At 46.2% G+C, this 18,382-nt stretch overlaps 1 protein-coding gene across 2 annotated transcripts in view; it reads left to right on the top strand.

Moving 5' to 3' along the window:
* The window catches only part of ACOT7 (acyl-CoA thioesterase 7), a 51,969-nt gene that overhangs the window by 3,085 nt on the left and 30,502 nt on the right, over window positions 1–18,382 (top strand). The window contains exons 1-3 of one of the 2 annotated variants that reach the window (XM_088147608.1): window positions 5,815–6,022; window positions 9,283–9,400; window positions 13,870–14,026. In XM_088147608.1, the coding sequence (XP_088003734.1) occupies window positions 5,925–6,022; window positions 9,283–9,400; window positions 13,870–14,026 (373 nt within the window). In that variant the 5' untranslated portion in view covers window positions 5,815–5,924. Of the gene's footprint in view, window positions 1–5,814; window positions 6,023–9,282; window positions 9,401–13,869; window positions 14,027–18,382 lie in introns of those variants that run through there. The other variant, XM_088147609.1, reaches the window with a different exon arrangement.

Genomic DNA, 18,382 nt, shown 5'->3' with positions numbered 1-18,382 from the left:
AGTGGCCATTCAAAGTTATAATGGTGCTGAACAACGGTGCTGGACTTTCAACCAGTCCTCGCACTTACAACCGTTGCAGCACCTCCACAGTCACGCGATCATAATCTGGGCGCTTGACAACCAGCTTGCACTTATGACTTTGTAGCGTCCTGGAGTCACACGATCACTATTTGCGACTTTCCCGGCCAGCATCCAGCAAGCAAAATCAATGGAGAACCGCGTGATTCACTTAACAACCACATGATTCACTTAACAACCGCATGATTCGTTTAATAGCTAAGGTTATTCACTTAATGACCACTGCAAAAAGGTTGTAAAATTGGACGTGACTCACTTAACAATTGCCCCACTTAACAATGAATTTTCCGGTTCCGATTGTGGTCATTAAGCAAGGACTACCTGTATTGAGAGAATGGTATGTGAAAACTTGCTTGAAAAGTGTTGTGTTTGCCTCCAGATCAACAAGCGGCAAGGCGGTTCTAATCCTCAGTTTTACAGCTTCTCTTATTCCGGATTAACTGAGCCACAGATGCTGAAACTGAAAACAACTTCTGTAGCTTACTAACTTGGGCAATCCTTCTGGCAAAGCTGAGATGACTCAAGAAGGCTTTGCGAAAGTAGCGGCAGAGGATTCAGGCTCTGCTCGAGCAATATCCGTAGCATCGAAAGAGGAGCGAACAGCCCCAGGAGAAAGCTTCAGCTCAACCTGGTTAATGTTGTTCCAGCTGCTTAGTTGAAGAGAACACCCCTTTTCCTGTCCTACCCTGGCTTAACACTCGTAGGGGCTTTGGACTGTCGAGTGCCTGTTTTTAGAGACCACTTTGAGCTGGCTTTTTTTAAAAAGAAGCTATGCTAAGTCCTGTTGGGGGCCAAATGCATCTGTTTGCACCTCCTGCGTGTTTTTAAGAACTAAAATAATTAAAAGAGTGTGGTGAAGAGTTGGATAAAATGCCTGGACCCATATGGCCCAGCCAAGTTATCTTGCCCACTGACCCTGGCCAGGAAGCACGAGACTCTCATTAGCTTCATTACGACAGAAGGTCTGTACCAAGGGAAAGAGCAAGATTCTGGTGTCTCAAATCCCTTAGTGAAATTATTATTGATTATTGAAAAGAACCTTTCAAAATACGGTATGTTCCCGATGCAAAACTGTAATATTTTAAAATTCTCCTGGGATGTTTAGTTGGGATTCCTCCACTGATTTGGGGGATGTTGGACTCAAGGGCGTAAGTACCCCTTCTGATTTTACTAGAGTACATCAAAACTTCAGAGGAAATCATCAGCCGATAAAATAATCTCTTTGGATGGTCTGTGAGAGCGCCCCACGCGATGGCAAAGCCTTTCGCGAACCCAGCTCTCCAGCCGAAAGGTTGGCGGGATCCATGGGCCCAAATCTGCCACTCTTTGGGAGGAGAGCTGCATATGAAATGCCGGAAAGAAATAAAGTAAATGAATTATCATGGTTGTGAACCACCCGGTGCCTGCGCTTGGGGTCAGCCCTTCAAGGTAAGCCAGACACCACGGGAAGTAGTACACTCTCCTTTCCTGATAGAGGGTATAATGGAAAGAGAATCGAAGCCTGACAGCATTTCCTGAACCAAAGAGAATCAGAGCGGGGCGATCTTGAGTTTCTTTCTCACCCTTTCTGCTCATGTTTCATTAAAGGTCTCTGAAGACCTTCTCCAAGCTCACCTCTGCTCCTCTGCACTGGGATAGTGTATAAATTCTGTGAAATAAAATCCACACTTGGGGCCTCATCAGCGTCGTTCACATTACAAAGAGGGGTTTAGCATCTTTCGGGGACCCCAGCCCAGTCAACAAAGAGAGGCATTTTGGAAGTGTGAATTGGCAGAGGTCCTTTTCGGGGAGAGTGGGCAAATGTTTGGAGAATTTTTTTACCGGGGAGGAAATAAAGGTTGCTCCAAATTCTGCCACTGTTCGTGCCTTTTCGTTCCCCCAAACTTGCTGTTTTGCAAACGGGCCCCGATGCAGAATTTCTGAGAGTCTCTGCTGCGTTTTCATCCAGCAATTTAATGGGCATGTTGAACTTTGGTGTTTTTTTCCTTAATAACTCTAGAATCATCCCCGGAGGCCTACAAAGGCTGGCACTTCCCCCCCACATTTAATTTGTTTTGTTGTACTATTGTAAGACATATGTAATCCTTCTATCTATCTATCTATCTATCTATCTATCTATCTATCTATCTATCTATCTATCTATCATATTTCTTTAGCCACCCATCTCACACAAGGCGACTCTGGGCAGTGCACAACGATTAATTATATTATTGGGATACAGTATTGGCCAGAGATTATTAACCCTCCAGTGTTTAGATAACTTAAACCTCGAAAGATAAAGGCGTTTATATGCTGGCTTGATTAGTTAAGTTTTATGGCCATCACCGAAACCTCAACTGGATGGAAGGCCAAGTACTTTCTGAACCAAAATGCCTTCTGATGCAAACGTGTTTATTTATTTATATATCAGATTTATATTGCCACCCATCTTACAAGAAGTGACTCCGGGCAGCTTTTGGGAAGAAAAGATCCTTCCTGCTTATAGTTCTCCCTTGATCTTCCTGCCCTGCCCTGCCCTTTCCTGCTGCTGTGATCATGAAATGACCAGCATTGCCTTAATACGCCCCTCCCTCCAAATTCAGATATTCTGATTTTTTAATGCTTTCGAGTCTGTCTTGATTCAGGGCGACTGCCTAAACAAGCCCCTGCAGTTTTCTCGGCAAGATTTCAGAAGCGGTTTTGCCCTCGCCTGCTTCCTAGAGCTGAGGCAGGGGGACTGGCCCTGCTGGCTTCGTGCTTAAGGACTAGAACCATGAGTTCAAGTCCCGCCTTAGGTAGATGGAAGCCAGCAAAACCGCTTTCAAAAACATGACCAAGGCATCTTCCTCCAGTCAGTGGCATCTGTGCTCAAAAGAGCAATTTTCTAAAACCCGAAGAGGATGAAAAGAGAATGAATCACCTTAGCATGACACCTTTCTGGCGCTTCCTCTCCTCTCACTTCCTTTTGTAAAATGCCTACTTCGTTGCCCGTCTCACCCGCCCACCCCCCCAGTTCTTCTTGGCATTTTTAGCTTCCTTCCAAGAACTAGTATTAGTATTATTAATTTATTATAGCCACCCACTGGGCGGCTATAAATACAAATATTTCCATTGAAATACAATTATTTTACATTTATTATAGAAATCAAGTTCTAGCACAGGATTGGAAGGGATTAAAGATCAGGATCGTTAGAAGTAAAAGGCAGGAATATAAAGTGGGCTTATTTGATCGAGGTTAAAATAGCTATGTGGTTATCTCTGGTAACCCTTGACGGACTTTTGCTGACATCAGGACTGAAGTGACAAGGCTTTTAGGATTTGTTTATAGATAAGAGATGGGATATGGGAAGAAGAGATCATTTGTTGTATTTTAAGAGAAGGTGATAAATTACTAAAAATGTTTATACGTGTTGTGATGAAGGGGGAAGTCCTTTCTTTATATATTTCCTTTCTTTTTCTTTACCTGTCAGAGTCTGCACACTCAATCCCAAAATTCAGTAAATCCTCTGGAGACCAAAAGTTCCATCAGAGATTTCTTTATTCAGGAGAAGCACACAGCATCATAGTTTGTTGAGTCTGATTCAACATAGCAAAGCCTTGTCTTTTTAAGCCCAACTTCCCCCCCTTCTAGGTTTCTATTCCCGCTTGCAGCTCTTCGTGCCTTGCTCCGGTTCTCACACCTCCTGGCCTTGGATGTCTGGCTCAAGATAGAGATAACGGCACCTGGCCTCCTCTTCCCCCCCTTTTTATGGCAGGTCAAGCAAACGGTTAGAATAACATTCCCAGCATTTCACTATTGATCTATGGTTAGCAATAAAAGCAAACTAAAAATAATTGAAGGTTCTGGTTTGCGTAGATCCTGACATGACCACATTCCTCTTTCTTCTTTCTTTTCTATTTTTTAAATTTCTTTCTTTTCTGCACTTTCTATTTTTTTATATTCTTGTATTTGTTTTCAGTTTGTATTAGTTCTGGCCTTTTCATTGTCATGTTTAATAAAATTGTTATAAATTTATTTTAGCCACCCACTCCCGTCGAAGCTCTGGGCGGCTTACAAATCCAAACCCAAACCGGGAAAAACAGTTACAAACATCCAACCCCACGGGCAACCCGGATGAAAACCATCAAAACCAAGCCAAACAATAACCTGATTAATAAACTGATTAATTAATTACCTATTAATAGTTATTAATTAACTAACCTGGTAATCTAGGGCCAGTTGCTTTCTGCTTTGGCAGAGACAGCTGTGCCCTAGTGGTTTCTCAGAGGGGAGAGGCGCCCCTCCATAATCTTTGAGAGGAGGCTGGGGGCTTGGAAACCCCTAAAACCCCAGCAGCATGAAGGGGGACTCTGGAAGCCAGCAGTTGGTAGAAAGTAGTAGTAACCACTGCATTTATTGTGCTTCTGTAACCATGATCTTGGGCCAGCAAGTCAGCGTCGACTCTTAGCAACCACAGAGATGAATTTTCTCGAGAATGGTCTGCCCCCAACCTGGTACTTCAAGTCTCCCAATGGTGCCCCCATCACTGCTGTAACTGGGTCCATCCACCTGGCTGCTGGTCATCCTCTTCTTCTCTTTCCTTCCAACTGATTATGTGCCATCCGGTCTGTGTCAACTCTTAGTGACCGCGTAGAAAGACCTTCTCTAGGATGATCGGTCTCCAAACTAATCCTACACGTCTTCCAACAGTGCCCCTGTCACCACTGTAACTGAGTCCATCCCCCTGGCTGCTGGTCGTCCTCTTCTTCTCTTTCCTTCTGCCAGATGGACCTGATCCAGCCTGGGGCTAACAAGGCACAGTTGCTGTGTTCTTATAACACGTGATGCCCAAAGGAATAACCATGTTATCATTTATTGGGTGGCCTGATTCTGTCATGGCATGTGGGAAAGATCTTGGGAGACAGGGCAAAGAGACGATGCCTAGGGAACGGTCAGATAAGAGATGGCATAGCCTGCAGCTGGATAGTGGACGGGGCAAGAGGCTCAGAAGAGACACTCCCTAGTTTCTTGGGGTGTAAAGGGGACAGGAGGAGAACTGTCCTTTCAGACTTGCAAGATTCTGTCAATGTAGCTTTACAATAAAGTAGAATTAGCTCATCTGGTCGTGTTTCCTGTCTGGTCTACCTGGGAAGACTGACACTTAGGGAACGGTCAGATAAGAGAGGGCATAGCCTCCAGCTGCATGGTGGGTGGAGAAAGAGGCTCAGAAGGGACCCTCCCTAGTTTCTTGGAGTGTAAAGGAGACGGTGGGAGAATTGTCCTTTCAGACTTGCAAGATTCTGTTGATGTAGCTTTACATTAAAGTAGAATTAGCTTATGTGGTCGTGTTTCCTGTCTGGTCTACCTGGGAAGGCTGACGGCTCCTTGCAACAGGCTAAGATGATGCCTGAGTACCTACCTCCTGGTGAGCCACAGGCTGACTCAGCCCCACGGTGTGGGAATCCACCCAGGTCCTTAGTGCTGCCTTCTGCTTCCTCTTCTTCCTCTCTCTGTCCCTTTTTGGCCGCTGTCCCTTTACCACTGGTGTCCCTGATTGGCTGGGCCGCGAGAGAGGAAGTTGTGGGCCAGAGGCTGGCGTCTCACCCAACGCGAATGCACAAGTGGAAATGCAAGTCTTTAGCACTCGCCGGCAAGAACAAAGGACTTTTTTGCTCTCGGTTGCCAAGGATGCCGGTCCGCCTTATCGGTATGACCTTCTTTCTAGGTGATAAAGGACTCGATCTGTTGATTTCAGCTCTTACCTTGCTTCCTGTTCGGGTACAATGCTGGTTTGTAGACCTGGGGCAGAAGTTGGGGTGGGGAGCAATCAGGGTTACATGTCGCAGGGGGGCTTCCCCCCCCAAAAAATGCCTCTTACACTAAGTGCATGGATTGGAGAAGATTGCTGCTTTACAAACAGATCTCAGAAACAGTGAAAGCCGTTTTTAAGTCTTTTTACTCCAAGTCGTTTTACTCTAAGTCACCGTAAGTATAGATTTATACTTACAACTGCCGTAAAGAAAATCGGAAGCTGCTTCTATATGTTTTCTTTCTTTTTCGCACTTTTGGCTTTGCCTTTTTTCCCTTCCTTCTCTTCTTCCTTTTCTTTCTTCTCAATATTAGTTCTTTTTTTAAAGCTTTATTAAAATCTTCATTAAGGAGAAGAGTTCTGCTGGAAGCGTAAATGTTGGGGGATTGGACGGAGGAGTGGGGGCTATGAAACGAGGAAGTCAATCAGTGTTTCTCAACCTTGGCAACTTTAAGATGTGCGGACTTCAACTCCCAGAATTCCCCAGCCAGCCATGCTGGCTGGGGAATTCTGGGAGTTGAAGTCCGCACATCTTAAAGTTGCCAAGGTTGAGAAACATTGCTCTAGGCCAGCGCTTCAGGCAACAGAGTTTGGGGAAAACCTCCTGAAGACACCCTTTTAAAAAAAATTAAATAACTTCATGGTCTGATCCCAGAATTTCTCTCTGCTTTGGAGAAACGATCACGGGATGTTCAGACTTCACCCGAGTGGGTTTCCAAGCATGGTAGGTTGCCACGATGTCTCAGCTGGGCCAACCATGGCTAGCGCCACGCACCGGGGTTTTCCAAAAGATCGCTTGGCGAATCACAGTTCCGAGGCAAGCCGTGGCTGGCAGCAACCCCCGGTTGCCTGAATCGGATGCAACTGCAAGGCGCGGTGAGGGATAGGGGGAAAGGAAGCAATGCGGCTTGCAGGAACGTTGTTTAAAGTTGCTGAACTTGAGAATTGAGCCCTAGGTTCTCTGAAGATTCTCTGAATCTGAATCTCTGGGAGTCTCGATAAAGCTATTCTGATTTCTCATGGAATTGCCCCCTTCCTCCCACCCCAGCCCTTCTTCTAAACTTGCTTTGCTGCGACTTGGAGAGTCACCGAGAGCCGCTTTTGCAAGGGTGATGACTTTTCCATTTGCACGGCGTCTCCGAGGGATAGGAACTCGTTTTCTTTCCTGGCAGTTTTGAACGGAGGGAGTCGTTTGTCTGGGCTGTTGCAAAAACAAAATCTGGTTCTTTTAGTTTCTTGATGAGCAACGGGGACAACATTCTTTCAGTCTGGCGAACAGTTTGGTTGATGCTTGGAGAGATTGTGGTATGACCTATTGCTCACCAGCAAGCATTGTGAGTCTTTTGTCTGGTGACATCTTGCACAGGGAAGTCCTTTGTCCTCTTCTGAGCACACCCACCCACCCACCCCTTATGTGGTTGACTCTTGGAGATTCCTGTGACCTTAAAAATGTGACCCCTCCATCATTTGTCATAGATTGAGACATTATACCTCCGTAAATCCACTTGAGATGGCATTTGACTTTTTGGCAGCCACTTCACAATGCTGGCTCAGTTTGCAATCAGCTGCTGAATTCTCACATTGATGAGGATTTCCAGGCCCTGTCAGTGTGATGCCCAGGTTGCTCCCTAAACGCTAGATCAGTGATTCTCAACCTTTTTGAAGCTGCCGCCCCCCTAAGGAGCGGAAAATTTTTCAACACCACCCTTTGTGAAAATCCTGTAATTTAGGGTATGGCGGGGGGGGGGGAGTTACTGAATTATAAAAGGCAAACATTTTAAGTAATTTTTTTCAGTAGACTTACACACCAAATTTGTTCGATTTAACTCGATACTTTTGCCCTGGAAGGTAATTGCATTCCTTTTATTAAAATTAAAATGACTAATGCAAAAAAATAAAGATAAAGAACTAATAAGCGCACTTACCTAGCCGACTGGCCAAATAAACAATGAAAGTAAATCGAAACTGAGGGGAAAAAACAGAAACGAAGCGAACGAAAAGCAACTCAAGAAACACGGGTCAAATCAAACATTCATGTTGAAAGGACGCTCAACGCACGCGCTGCGATTAATCGCGCGGGAAAACAGCTGATGCACGCGCTGTGCTGGTTGGGATCGGAGAAGAATCGTAGTGTCGAGTTCTTCAAGGTCAGCCGACCTAGAATACAAATTCGTCTCCCCATTCTTAGAAGTGCGTGAGGGCAGCCGTCGCGTAAGTTCGTTTTATTGCTGGTACAAATGGTGTAAACCGGATAATCGATTTAATAAATTTTTGGGGGAGTTTTAAAATTAAGTTCGAATGCCAAAAGATGCTCATCGCCCCTCTACCGCCCAAAACATGCCCACCGCCCCCCTACTGCCCAAAACAAGTTCACTGCCCCTCAGCATCCTCCCACTGCCCCCTGGGGCGGTACCGCCCCCGTTGAGAACCAATGCGCTAGATCCTTCTGGTCCTATTCAGACCTGTTTTCCCTTCACAGGTTATTCTTGTATAGCTTTGCTTGATTCAGTGGCTTCTCAGCCTAGCTGGGCCTCCATGGGCCTCTTCATCTTCTGATGTTCTTTCCCTGGTGGGAGAGATTTCTGATCTGGATCTGATCAGTGGGTCCAGGTTGGAGGTAGATAGGACCTGTTGTTGCCTTAGCATCACCAGGACCTAGACATCCTGTGTCTTTCTCTTGGAAAGCCTCTTCCTAGTCTTTCCAGTGGTCTTCCTTATCTAAGGAAGCTTTTGATGACCTCTTCTTGCCCGTTGTTCTTGAGAGATGCTGCAGTTCAAAGACAGTCAGAGTACAGTAGACCCAAAGAAGCTCATGAAGCTTGTTTTTCCATAGCCCAACCAAAACAGTCAGCGTTGGGGAACGGCAGCTGGACCCTTCCCCCACCTATCCCTTTTCTGCTCCTAAATTGGGACAATGAGGTAATCCATGTTTACGTTTTATAGAATTATGGTGTCTCGGCCCTGAAGACAAACAGTTGACAGAGCAATAACTGAGCAGGAAAGTTATAGGTGGATTGCAAGTGGAAGTGCTGGAAATGGCTGATCCGTCTACTTGTGTCCTGGATCAGCTTCACGCGGTGACATCCCATAAACAGCTTTTTTCCCCTCCTATGTATTCACCTGTCCCCCTCTCGTAGACATTCAAAAGATGGTCAAGCCAGACAGGACCATCTTGGTGGTGACCAATATTCTGGAAAACAATAGGAAATTTGAATACAATGAACAATGCCTACTGATTGGGAACTTCTGCAGGACTGTGGATTAGGGTTATTTTTTGGTGGGAGAGACCATTGTCTTGTTGAGCTCTTTTATTTCTGAATTATCCATGGCGAGGAACCCAGTTTCAAAGCTCATGGGCAGCTTCTTGGTTTCCTTGAGGGATCTGTTCGCTTAGCTGAGGTTGAAAAAGATACAGCTCCTCTGTTTTTCTCCCTAGGATCATGCGCCCAGATGATGCTAACATCGCAGGCAACGTCCACGGAGGGACCATATTAAAAATGATTGAGGAGGCAGGAGCCATCATCAGCACCCGCCATTGCAACTCACAGTCTGGGGTACGTGCTCGCCATTCACAAGTGCTCTAGGAGGCATCGGGCCTCTGTGACAACAAGGGGGCCTGCTTGGTCTACAAAGCAGCTGTAAATGAAAAAGGAGGCGCCGTAGAGCCTTGTTACACAAGCTTGGCCACTTCTAGGGGTGTGGACTTCAGCTCCCAGAATTCTCCTCTATGGCCAGGCTGCTTGCGGAATTCTGGGAGTTGGAGTTCCCACATCTGGAAATGGCCACGGTTCGAGGAATTTAGCTCTGGCCCGGAATGCTGGCTGGGGAATTCTGAGAGTTGAAGCCTGCCCATCTTAAAGTCACCAAGGTTACAGCATGGTTGTCCACAGAAAATAAGGTGCCAGCCTGGGGGTGGCTGACACCTTGAAGATGCTCCCGTAACCTTTATTTGCCAACGGTATCTTAGAAGCCATTATGTATTATTTATGTTTGAACGTGGTTTTTTATTGTATTTTTATTGTATTTTAATTAATATTTAATTTAATTAATATTTATTCTTGACTCAAGTATTCTTGAGTCGCTCTTGAGTGAGATGGGCAGTGACTAAATTCGAAATATGGATGGATGGATGGATGGATGGATGGATGGATGGATGGATGGATGGATGGATGGAAATCTGGTGCAGCCCGTGAACTAAGAGAAGCTGCAGGCTTTCGGGCTAAACCCTGATGTGGTCTGCTAGGTTTCGGGCCAAGGGGCTTCTTAAGCAAACCATGTTTAAAAGAAGCCGTGACCTACGGAGATATGTAAACCAAATCCCAGCCATTTATACATACGTACGCCTCGCACGTGGGGAAACACGCAGGCATAAATGTGTATAAACAGCCACGTTTCTGCTTGCCTCTTTGGAGAGAAAAACATGTAATCGGAAAAGCAATTGAGAAAATCTCATCCAGCCTCTGTTCAGTGCAAGGATTAAAATTTTAAAAACCCAGGCTGATCAGCTGTCTGGCCTCAGTCTGAGCACCTCTAATTTATTTATATATTTATATTTATATTTAATGAAGGGGAAACTTTTGATGCGGCGTTTCAGGTTTGGCAAAGGGCAGGCCAAAAAGGCAAGATTAATTCCCCCCTCCCCAAAATCTATGACAAAGCTACCCCCCACCTGACCATCTTCCTCACCCCTCCCCCCCACCCGAAGCTGCTGCAAAACTTGCCGATCCCATTCAGTGGGGCCAAAAGATCTTTTAAAATTAAAAAGAAGATTATTGTGTATTGTAATTTTAACTGATTTTAACTGTTTGGCAAAGCACCCAGAGTCATTTCAACAAGATGGGCGGTGACAAATCTGATAGATAGATAGATAGATAGATAGATAGATAGATAGATAGATAGATAGATAGATAGATAGATAGATAGGTAGGTAGGTAGGCAGGCAGGCAGGCAGGCAGGCAGGCAGGCAGGCAGGCAGGCAGGCAGGCAGGCAGGCAGGCAGGCAGGCAGGCAGGCAGGCAGGCAGGCAGGCTGAAATTACAGCAGCTTGATTTCGTCTGGAAAGTAAAACACTTTGGGCTAAAAGGATCACAGCTTTTTGAGCTGGACAGAGGCGAAACCAAGGCCAGCGGTCCCACTGAAGATACCAAAGGGGTTTCTGGCAGATTTGTGCTCATTTTCTCGTGCCTGCATCCATGTCTCTAACCTGCTCCTGCATTACAGATGTTTCTCCTGGGTAAATGTATAAATGAATGGCCAGAAGGTGGCGCTGGAGGATAATTTGAAGAGTAGTTTGGGGGGGGGAATCCCCAAACAACTGCTGACATCTCCCTTTGAAACAGCTGGATAAGCTTTACTCCTCTGAACAATTTTGCTACTAAATTCCTGGCCTCATCCTGGTTTTGTTTGTCAATCATCTTTTTCTGGGGCGGATTTGTGTCTCGGTGGATTAACAAGGCCACGTCTTATTCTAAAACAGGGTGGTTCAGCCTTGGCCACTTGAAGAGGGGTGGACTTCAACTCCCAGAATTCCCCAGCCAGCAAGTTGAAGTCCAGGGGTGTGGACTTCAACTCCCAGAATTCTCCTCAGTGGTCAGGCTGCTTGTGGAATTCTGCGAGTTGGAGTTCCCATACCTGGAAATGGCCAGGATTCAAGGAATTTAGCTCTGGCCCGGAATGCTGGCTGGGGAATTCTGGGAGTTGAAGTCCACCCATCTTCAAGAGGCCAAGGTTGAACAACCCTGCCTTATGTGAATCCAACTCACTGGACTGAAATTGCAAAGAGTGAAACGAGTATTTCATCTAATAAATCTTTCCTTCTCTCTGGCCAAAATGGCTCTTTAGTGGGACTGAGGAATGGCACCCTAGGCTTTAGAATGGCTCCTCCAGACTTTTATGTATTTAACTTTTACAAAGCTTTTCACCCGCGGGAACTCGAGGCTCTGTGATGCTTGCAAGTGGGAAGGGACTCCCCGCCCATCAGGACATCTTCTCAAAAAAAAGAGGCACGTTTTGTCCTTTGCAAAACGTTGGGGGCCTCCTGGGATTCAGTTCAAGATGGGGGGAAAAAAGCTGGCCGGCGAGTTCTGGGAGTTGAAGTCTACCCATCTTAACGTTGCCAAGTTTGAAAAACACTTCTAAAGGGAAAAACGAACAGGTCGACATGCCTGCCAGCTCCAACTGATAGAGCTATGGAAAAAGGAAATTGTGTGTGAGTGTGTGTGTGTATTGGGGCTTCTGCTGGAACCCCAAATAGTAAACCATAGATTGGGTGGGTCCATTCTCTGCCAACTTTGCAGAATAGTGGATTGTTCCCATCCCACAGTAGGAAAGACTGAGGCTTTGTACATAGTGGTTGCAGAATCTCTTGGGAACGCAGCATATGTGGAGATCATGACTTTGAGGGTTATTTTACTTGAAAGCCCAGAGGTCACTCCTCCTCCTCAGCCCCTGAATTGAAAGCATGCTCTCTCTGGTTCTGGAGGACACCCATAACCCGTGCGATGGTGGATCAGAACCCCCGATGAGGAAGCTGTCTCATTTCATTTTAAAGCTGTTTAAGAAAGGGGCTGCCACCAGGCCTCAGGGCAATAAATCCGATCAGCCGATTCTGCACACGTCGAGGGCGTTTGCTCCAGGGGGTTGAGCGAGCCGAATTTGGGCTCCCGGTTCAAGGCAGGAGGATCGGCCATGGGGGAAAACCAGAACTGGGTGGAGCGCGGCTGTGCCGCGTGGAAGACGCTAGGAAGACGTAGTTTCTGAGTCTTGTTCTTCTTTTCCGGCCCTGCTCCTTTTTCCTTTTGTGATGTGTCACCTTAAGATGGCAAGCCTGCGAGCTGGGCCTCCGCGGGTTACGTTAGAAACTGGCCAGAAACACAACTCAGGGCGGTATAAATTGTATTTTTTATTGTATTTTTATACTATTTTTACTGTATTTTAATTTTAATGTTTTGTTTTCATGTAAACCGCCCAGAGTCACTTCCTAGTGAGATGGGTGGGGTCCAGATTTGAAATATAAAAAATATAAGTATAAATAAATGCTTGAAGTTATGTCAAAGGGTTAGGGGTAGTTAAATAACAGGCAAGAAAGACTGCTAGAATGTGAATGTCTAATTAGAAGTCATTAGAAAGCAAATTAGAGGATCCTGGAGTTGGGGGGGGACTCTAGAGGTATCTAGTCCAACCCCTTGCTCAGCGCAGGATGCGCTACAGCATCTTTGATGGATGGCCTCTGTTCGAAGACCTCCAGTGACAAAAGAACTCACCGCATCATGTGGCAGCCTGTTCCACTGACTGAGAGCGTGTACAGTCGATAAGTTTTTCCCGACGTTTAGCCTGAATATTCTTCCTTGGTATTTTATCCTGCTGTTTCTGTCCTGCCCTCTGTTCAGTATTCTCATGTACTGAAAAGAGTCTTTCCAAAGGAAGGGCAATAGATTTTAATTGCATTCCTCCCATGTCCCCAACTTTCTGTCCTTCGAGGTAGGCCAGGTCAAGAAACAGATACTATAAGAAATGTTGGAACTCTATTAATCCAGGCTATAAAAACTGACAGCTTTTCCCGTTCCCTCCTTCTTATACCAAAGGGATCCAAGGCGAGGCGTCTTGAGTTTCTTTCTCACACGTTCCTGTTTTCCCGGGCTGAGCTCATGTTTTGCTAACGGTTGCTGCGCATTTTCTTCAAGGCTCCTCTGCGCCACCTTCTGAAGCACTGTTCTGTTTCCTTTTAAAGGGTGCTTTCTGCTTTTAACGCAGCTGTAATTATGCATTTTTCTCCAGCCTGTGGAGGGAGGCCAGGAGAAACGAAATGAGGGGTCTTTTCTCGGACGATATTCCAGTCAGTAGCCCTTGTGGCTTTCAGCCCTGTAGGCCGAGCGTCGCTCATCTCTCGTGTTGAAAAACTTCATTTTTTCCTTCCCTCTCGTATTGCTTCTGTTCTCATTTTATTCCTTCCTTTTTCTTGTTTTCTTCACTTGTATGGGAAACCGGGTTTTCCGTTAATTGGGTTTTCTGCTCTACCCACCAGGAGCCTTGCGTGGCTGCCCTCGCTCGCGTGGAGCGCACGGACTTCCTCTCCCCAATGTGCATCGGCGAGGTGGCCCACGTCAGTGCCGAGATCACTTATACATCTAAACACTCCGTAGAAGTTCAGGTGCAAGTAGAAGCCGAAAACATCCTCACAGGTAAACGCTGGCGGCTCTTGGCGAATGGGACGAGTTCCCTAGACTCGCTGAACGATATTCGTTCCCAGCCTTGCGCTGAGCGAAAAGGTCCGCCACAAACTTTGGGGAGCTTTTTGGTCTAGGCAAGTGGTGAAATGCGTGTAAGATCACGCATGGCCCGTGTTTATTGTCTGTGAGAGGTTCCAGCTGGAATTAACATGCACAACTGTTCCTAGTGACATGGATGATTGATTCTAGGATGGATAACTTTCCAGCCTCAACTATGCAGCTCCTTGGATACGGTTATATACTAATTGTATCATGGTTAATCACTAATCAAAATGAGAAAGCATCGATCATTTTCTAAGGGAGCAGCTGCTCTGTGCAATTCGCTGGGAAAATACCTTCATCCAGATTAATCCCTCATTAGAAACTCTATAAATAAAACTCTTACCCCTCAATAATTTGCCGTACTGCACTAGATTTGGAAATTATACTTCTGTTAATCCAGCCTTGGATTGCATTTTTCTTTTTGCAACCGCGTTAGACCTCTGCTCAGTTTGCAATCAACTGGTATTTTGTGGGAATGAATTCTTACATTGATGAGGAGGCTGGTAACCATTGTGTACTGTAAATGTGGCCCTGCTGCTTTTATTTCTTTTTTCTGTTCTTTTCTCAGAGACTCACATTAGCAATATACTTGACTCTTGATTTAGTGGGAAAATTTGTAAATTAGTTTCCCTTTCCCTTTCAGAACTCCCCAGGCAAACTCCTGTTAGCTCTCTCGGTGAGTTTGCTCTCTGACACCAGGCTGCCTTATATTCCTCTTACAGTCTCTGCTTACTCAGCAGGAAGTAGGAGATGGCAGCTTTCAGGCACTCCCCTTGCAATCAGCCGCTATTCAACACACTTTTGTCTTACTTCACACAGCTCAGCATGCCAGTCTTTGTGCAGACTTCACACCTCTTCACATACCCCCTCCTTCTCCTTTGCTCTCAGTACCTAGCTAACATCAAACCTTCACTGCCTGAGCACAATTTGATAGAGGCTTTATTTGGAATTAGGTCATATTTATGCAAAAGATCAGCTACTACACAATACAGGAATCCATCTCTTTCTGTTTGTGAGCTTGTGCGTGTATACTGCCAGACTTCAAATCTTTAAATGCTTTGGTGGTTATTGGCTCTGTGGTTCCTTCCATAGATTGGAATACAGAAGGCACCTGTATTCTGTTTACATCTGGTCAGCAGTTCTTTGCTTCTCATTTTGCCAGCTGCAGCCCACAGACTATACATAATCCCTCTGAGCACACAGCTTTTCTATCCAGTCTTCTCTTTTCTTCCTGTTTAGCTCCCCAGGCAAACATCTGCTCACTTATCCTGTTTTTCTCACGCAGGGATATGATGCTAGAGACCGGTCCTTTGCTTTGCCACATGCCACTCTTAAAAATAGCATTTTGAAAAAAAGTAGATGAGCAAAGAATCTGTTGGGACCCCAGAGAGGCATTGTTGGGGTCTCCTGTACAAGGAGATCCTTCAGCATTTTTTAAGGGGCCTTGGTAAATGTCTGTTCAAGTTCACCCTGTTTCTTTTCTGCCGAGGTGCTTGAATGGGAGCAAGCAGAGGCTTGCTTTTCACCCATAAAACAGTCACTGGTTTAACTGATAAAAAAACAACGCCTTGCAGCATAACTGTTAAAGAACTATCAAGATTCAGGCTGGGCTGGTATGCTTCAAAGCATACCAGATGTCTGCACCCTCAGGATGACTGATTTTGCCCTCCTTTTTATTCCATCTTGCCTCATCTTCCCAACGTCTGACTTCCATTGAGCGTCTCTGGAAAAGGGAGCGGTTGAAGCAGCTGCTTGCCAAGAGAAACACTGCATTTCATTAGAAACACAAACAGGCCCCCAGATGTTTCGCCCTCTGAGCACAGCTGGATGTAGGCAGATGAGTGGAATTTCCACAATTATTCTACCTTTGAAAGAGAACCAAAGCCAGCATCAAAAGTTCCTTCCAAGGGGTGATGGTCCCTACCGAGGGGCTGGAGTTCATTGGGAGGGTCAAGTAAATTGCTGCTTTTGCTTTATTTTTCTCAGCTAACTCTCCCCCTCCTGCATGGTCCCCCCTCCCCTGTGCTTGAGGCCACTTTGAAAATATAATCCGTATCTTGCTAGATACGTAGGAGGCTCCCTTCAAAGGGCATCTGTAGCTTTGATGTCCAAGAACGGGTCAAATTTTGAATGAGACGCTTGGGGCTTCTCTCTTCCCCCCACAGCCATTGGCTCTTTCATTTAATGTCAGAAACAGAAGCGCCAAGTTTGTGAACCTCCGTTCATCAGTCATGCAACAGGCTACATTTGTGCAACACACACAAAACAGGTGTTCCCTTAACTTTGGTTTCCATTTGCATCCTAGTTGAACTGAGACTGTTCTGTGTGACCTCCTCTAATGAGTGGGTTGCCTTTGGTCCCACCCTGGCTGAATGAAAACGCTTGGCCCCTGACTGCAGGAGAATAGTTGCAGCCTGCTTTGTATCTGTTCTCTCTCCCGCCTTATGTTAAACACACACACACACACACAGTGAAGTTGCTGTTCCCCTAAAGAGTTGAATTGGAGATCTCTGAGATTAACAGCAGACCCTCCAATTCGTGGGCCCAGCTAAAGCTGAAATGCAGAACAGCCGTAATGTATGTGGGAAAGACCTTGGGAGACTGGGCAAAGAGACTGGGCAAAGAAACTAGGGAGGGTCCTTTCTGAGCCTTTTGCCCTGTCCACTATCCAGCTATCGGCTATGCCCTCTCTTATCTGACTGTTCCCTAGGCAGCATCTCTTGGCCCCGTCTCCCAAGGTCTTTCCCACATACCATTACAACAGCATCTGCAACAAAGCCTGATGAACTGAGAAGCAGGGTTTGATGTCAAAGAGGACCATCTGCTTGATATACTTCAACCTGGCCTGGAGAAACTGAATTTCCCTTTGGGCATCCTGTGCCCCCCGCCCCCCGATGAGTCGCCTTTTTCTGCCCTTGCAGGAGAAAAACCCAACCTTTTCCCCCTGCTTTGATCCCGAGCGGATGTGACAACCCACTGGGGGGAATAAGATTTACTGGCAATACCCGCCGTGTGCCCCCACCTGCAGAAACCTCCCTGGCAAGCAGGTTGCCACAGCAACAAGCACGGAGGAGGAAAGGCAGGGCGATCTGAAAGGCTTTCCAGAATAACATTCCCATGCAAAGTGCAGCAATTGTCCCTTGGCTGCCCCTTGGAGACCCTTTGGGGTGGGGGGTCACGTCTTGGGGGAGCCCCAAAGGGGTCGCCTCCCCTTTGGAAGGTGTCATCTAGAATCTGGGGGCAAGACAGGTGGGAAAACTGAGTTTAGAGGGAAGAGATTGCAAGGTCTCGAAAAAGGTCCTTTCCCCCTCCCCCCCCAAACCCCGCATTTTTCACCTTCCGATGTGTTGTGCGTTTTAATAGCGCAACCAACCTGAGCCAGGCAAGGAGAAGGGAGAAATTGGTCCATGGCATCTCTTCGTCGGTGAATTGATAAGAGCCCTTCTGGGCAAACCGTCTCTAACCCAACCGGCGGGAACCCTTCCAACTGAATACGCTTTTGCATCTTCCTGGCCGATGTGCTCATGACCCCCAGCTGTTGAGTGGCTTTCGGAGGCCCCGGGGTGAAAAGCCAGCTTGGAAACACCGTTGGTAGCAAAGGGGGTTCCCCATTTCGTCTCTTTCCTTCCTCCTTTGCAGCCTCAACTCCGCCTGTCCCTCCCTCCTGTATCTCAGCGTCTCCTTTCTTTCTTTTGCTGCTTTTTAAAAAATCTGTCAGACTTAACCGTCGTTGAGTTGCATACACCGGCCTTGCCAAAACATCAGGAGGAGCGCCTTTTCCGAGTCGCAAATTTTATTAAAAGGCATCAGCTTTCGTGCAAATGCTTTTAATAAAACGTGTTAGGCGGCAAAGGGGCTGCCAGACTCCTTCTAACTAACATGGCTCTCCTCCTACAATACCAGCATTGGCAGAGTATATCCCAAAAGCCCTCCAGCACATAATGATTTTGCCAAGGTGGGTCCTGGGAATTTCATCCTTGGGTCCAGGGGGGACAAAGGTCACTTGGGAGCCATTCAAAAATGGACCATGGATTTATGATGGTTCACCTTTTCTATAACTTTGATGCCTAAACAAAGAAGACACGAGCAGAAGGAAACAGTGAGCGGTGAAAATCTAAAAAAAATAGATTCCTAGCATTTTATTTGCTGGCTGTATAGCCAACTTTTCCTATGATTTTGGAGCCATCCTTTCATTTTTCTCTGTTATGGACACAAACGATGCTTTGGCATCCTTGGCTTGACTTTTATAACACACGGGATATCATC

The sequence above is a fragment of the Python bivittatus genome, unplaced genomic scaffold (genome assembly GCF_059951505.1).
Source record: "Python bivittatus isolate LINGU-HERP-01145 unplaced genomic scaffold, Pbiv_v1 ctg000510_np1212, whole genome shotgun sequence".
NCBI lineage: Eukaryota > Metazoa > Chordata > Lepidosauria > Squamata > Pythonidae > Python > Python bivittatus.
This window is presented reverse-complemented; position numbering and strand designations above follow the sequence as displayed.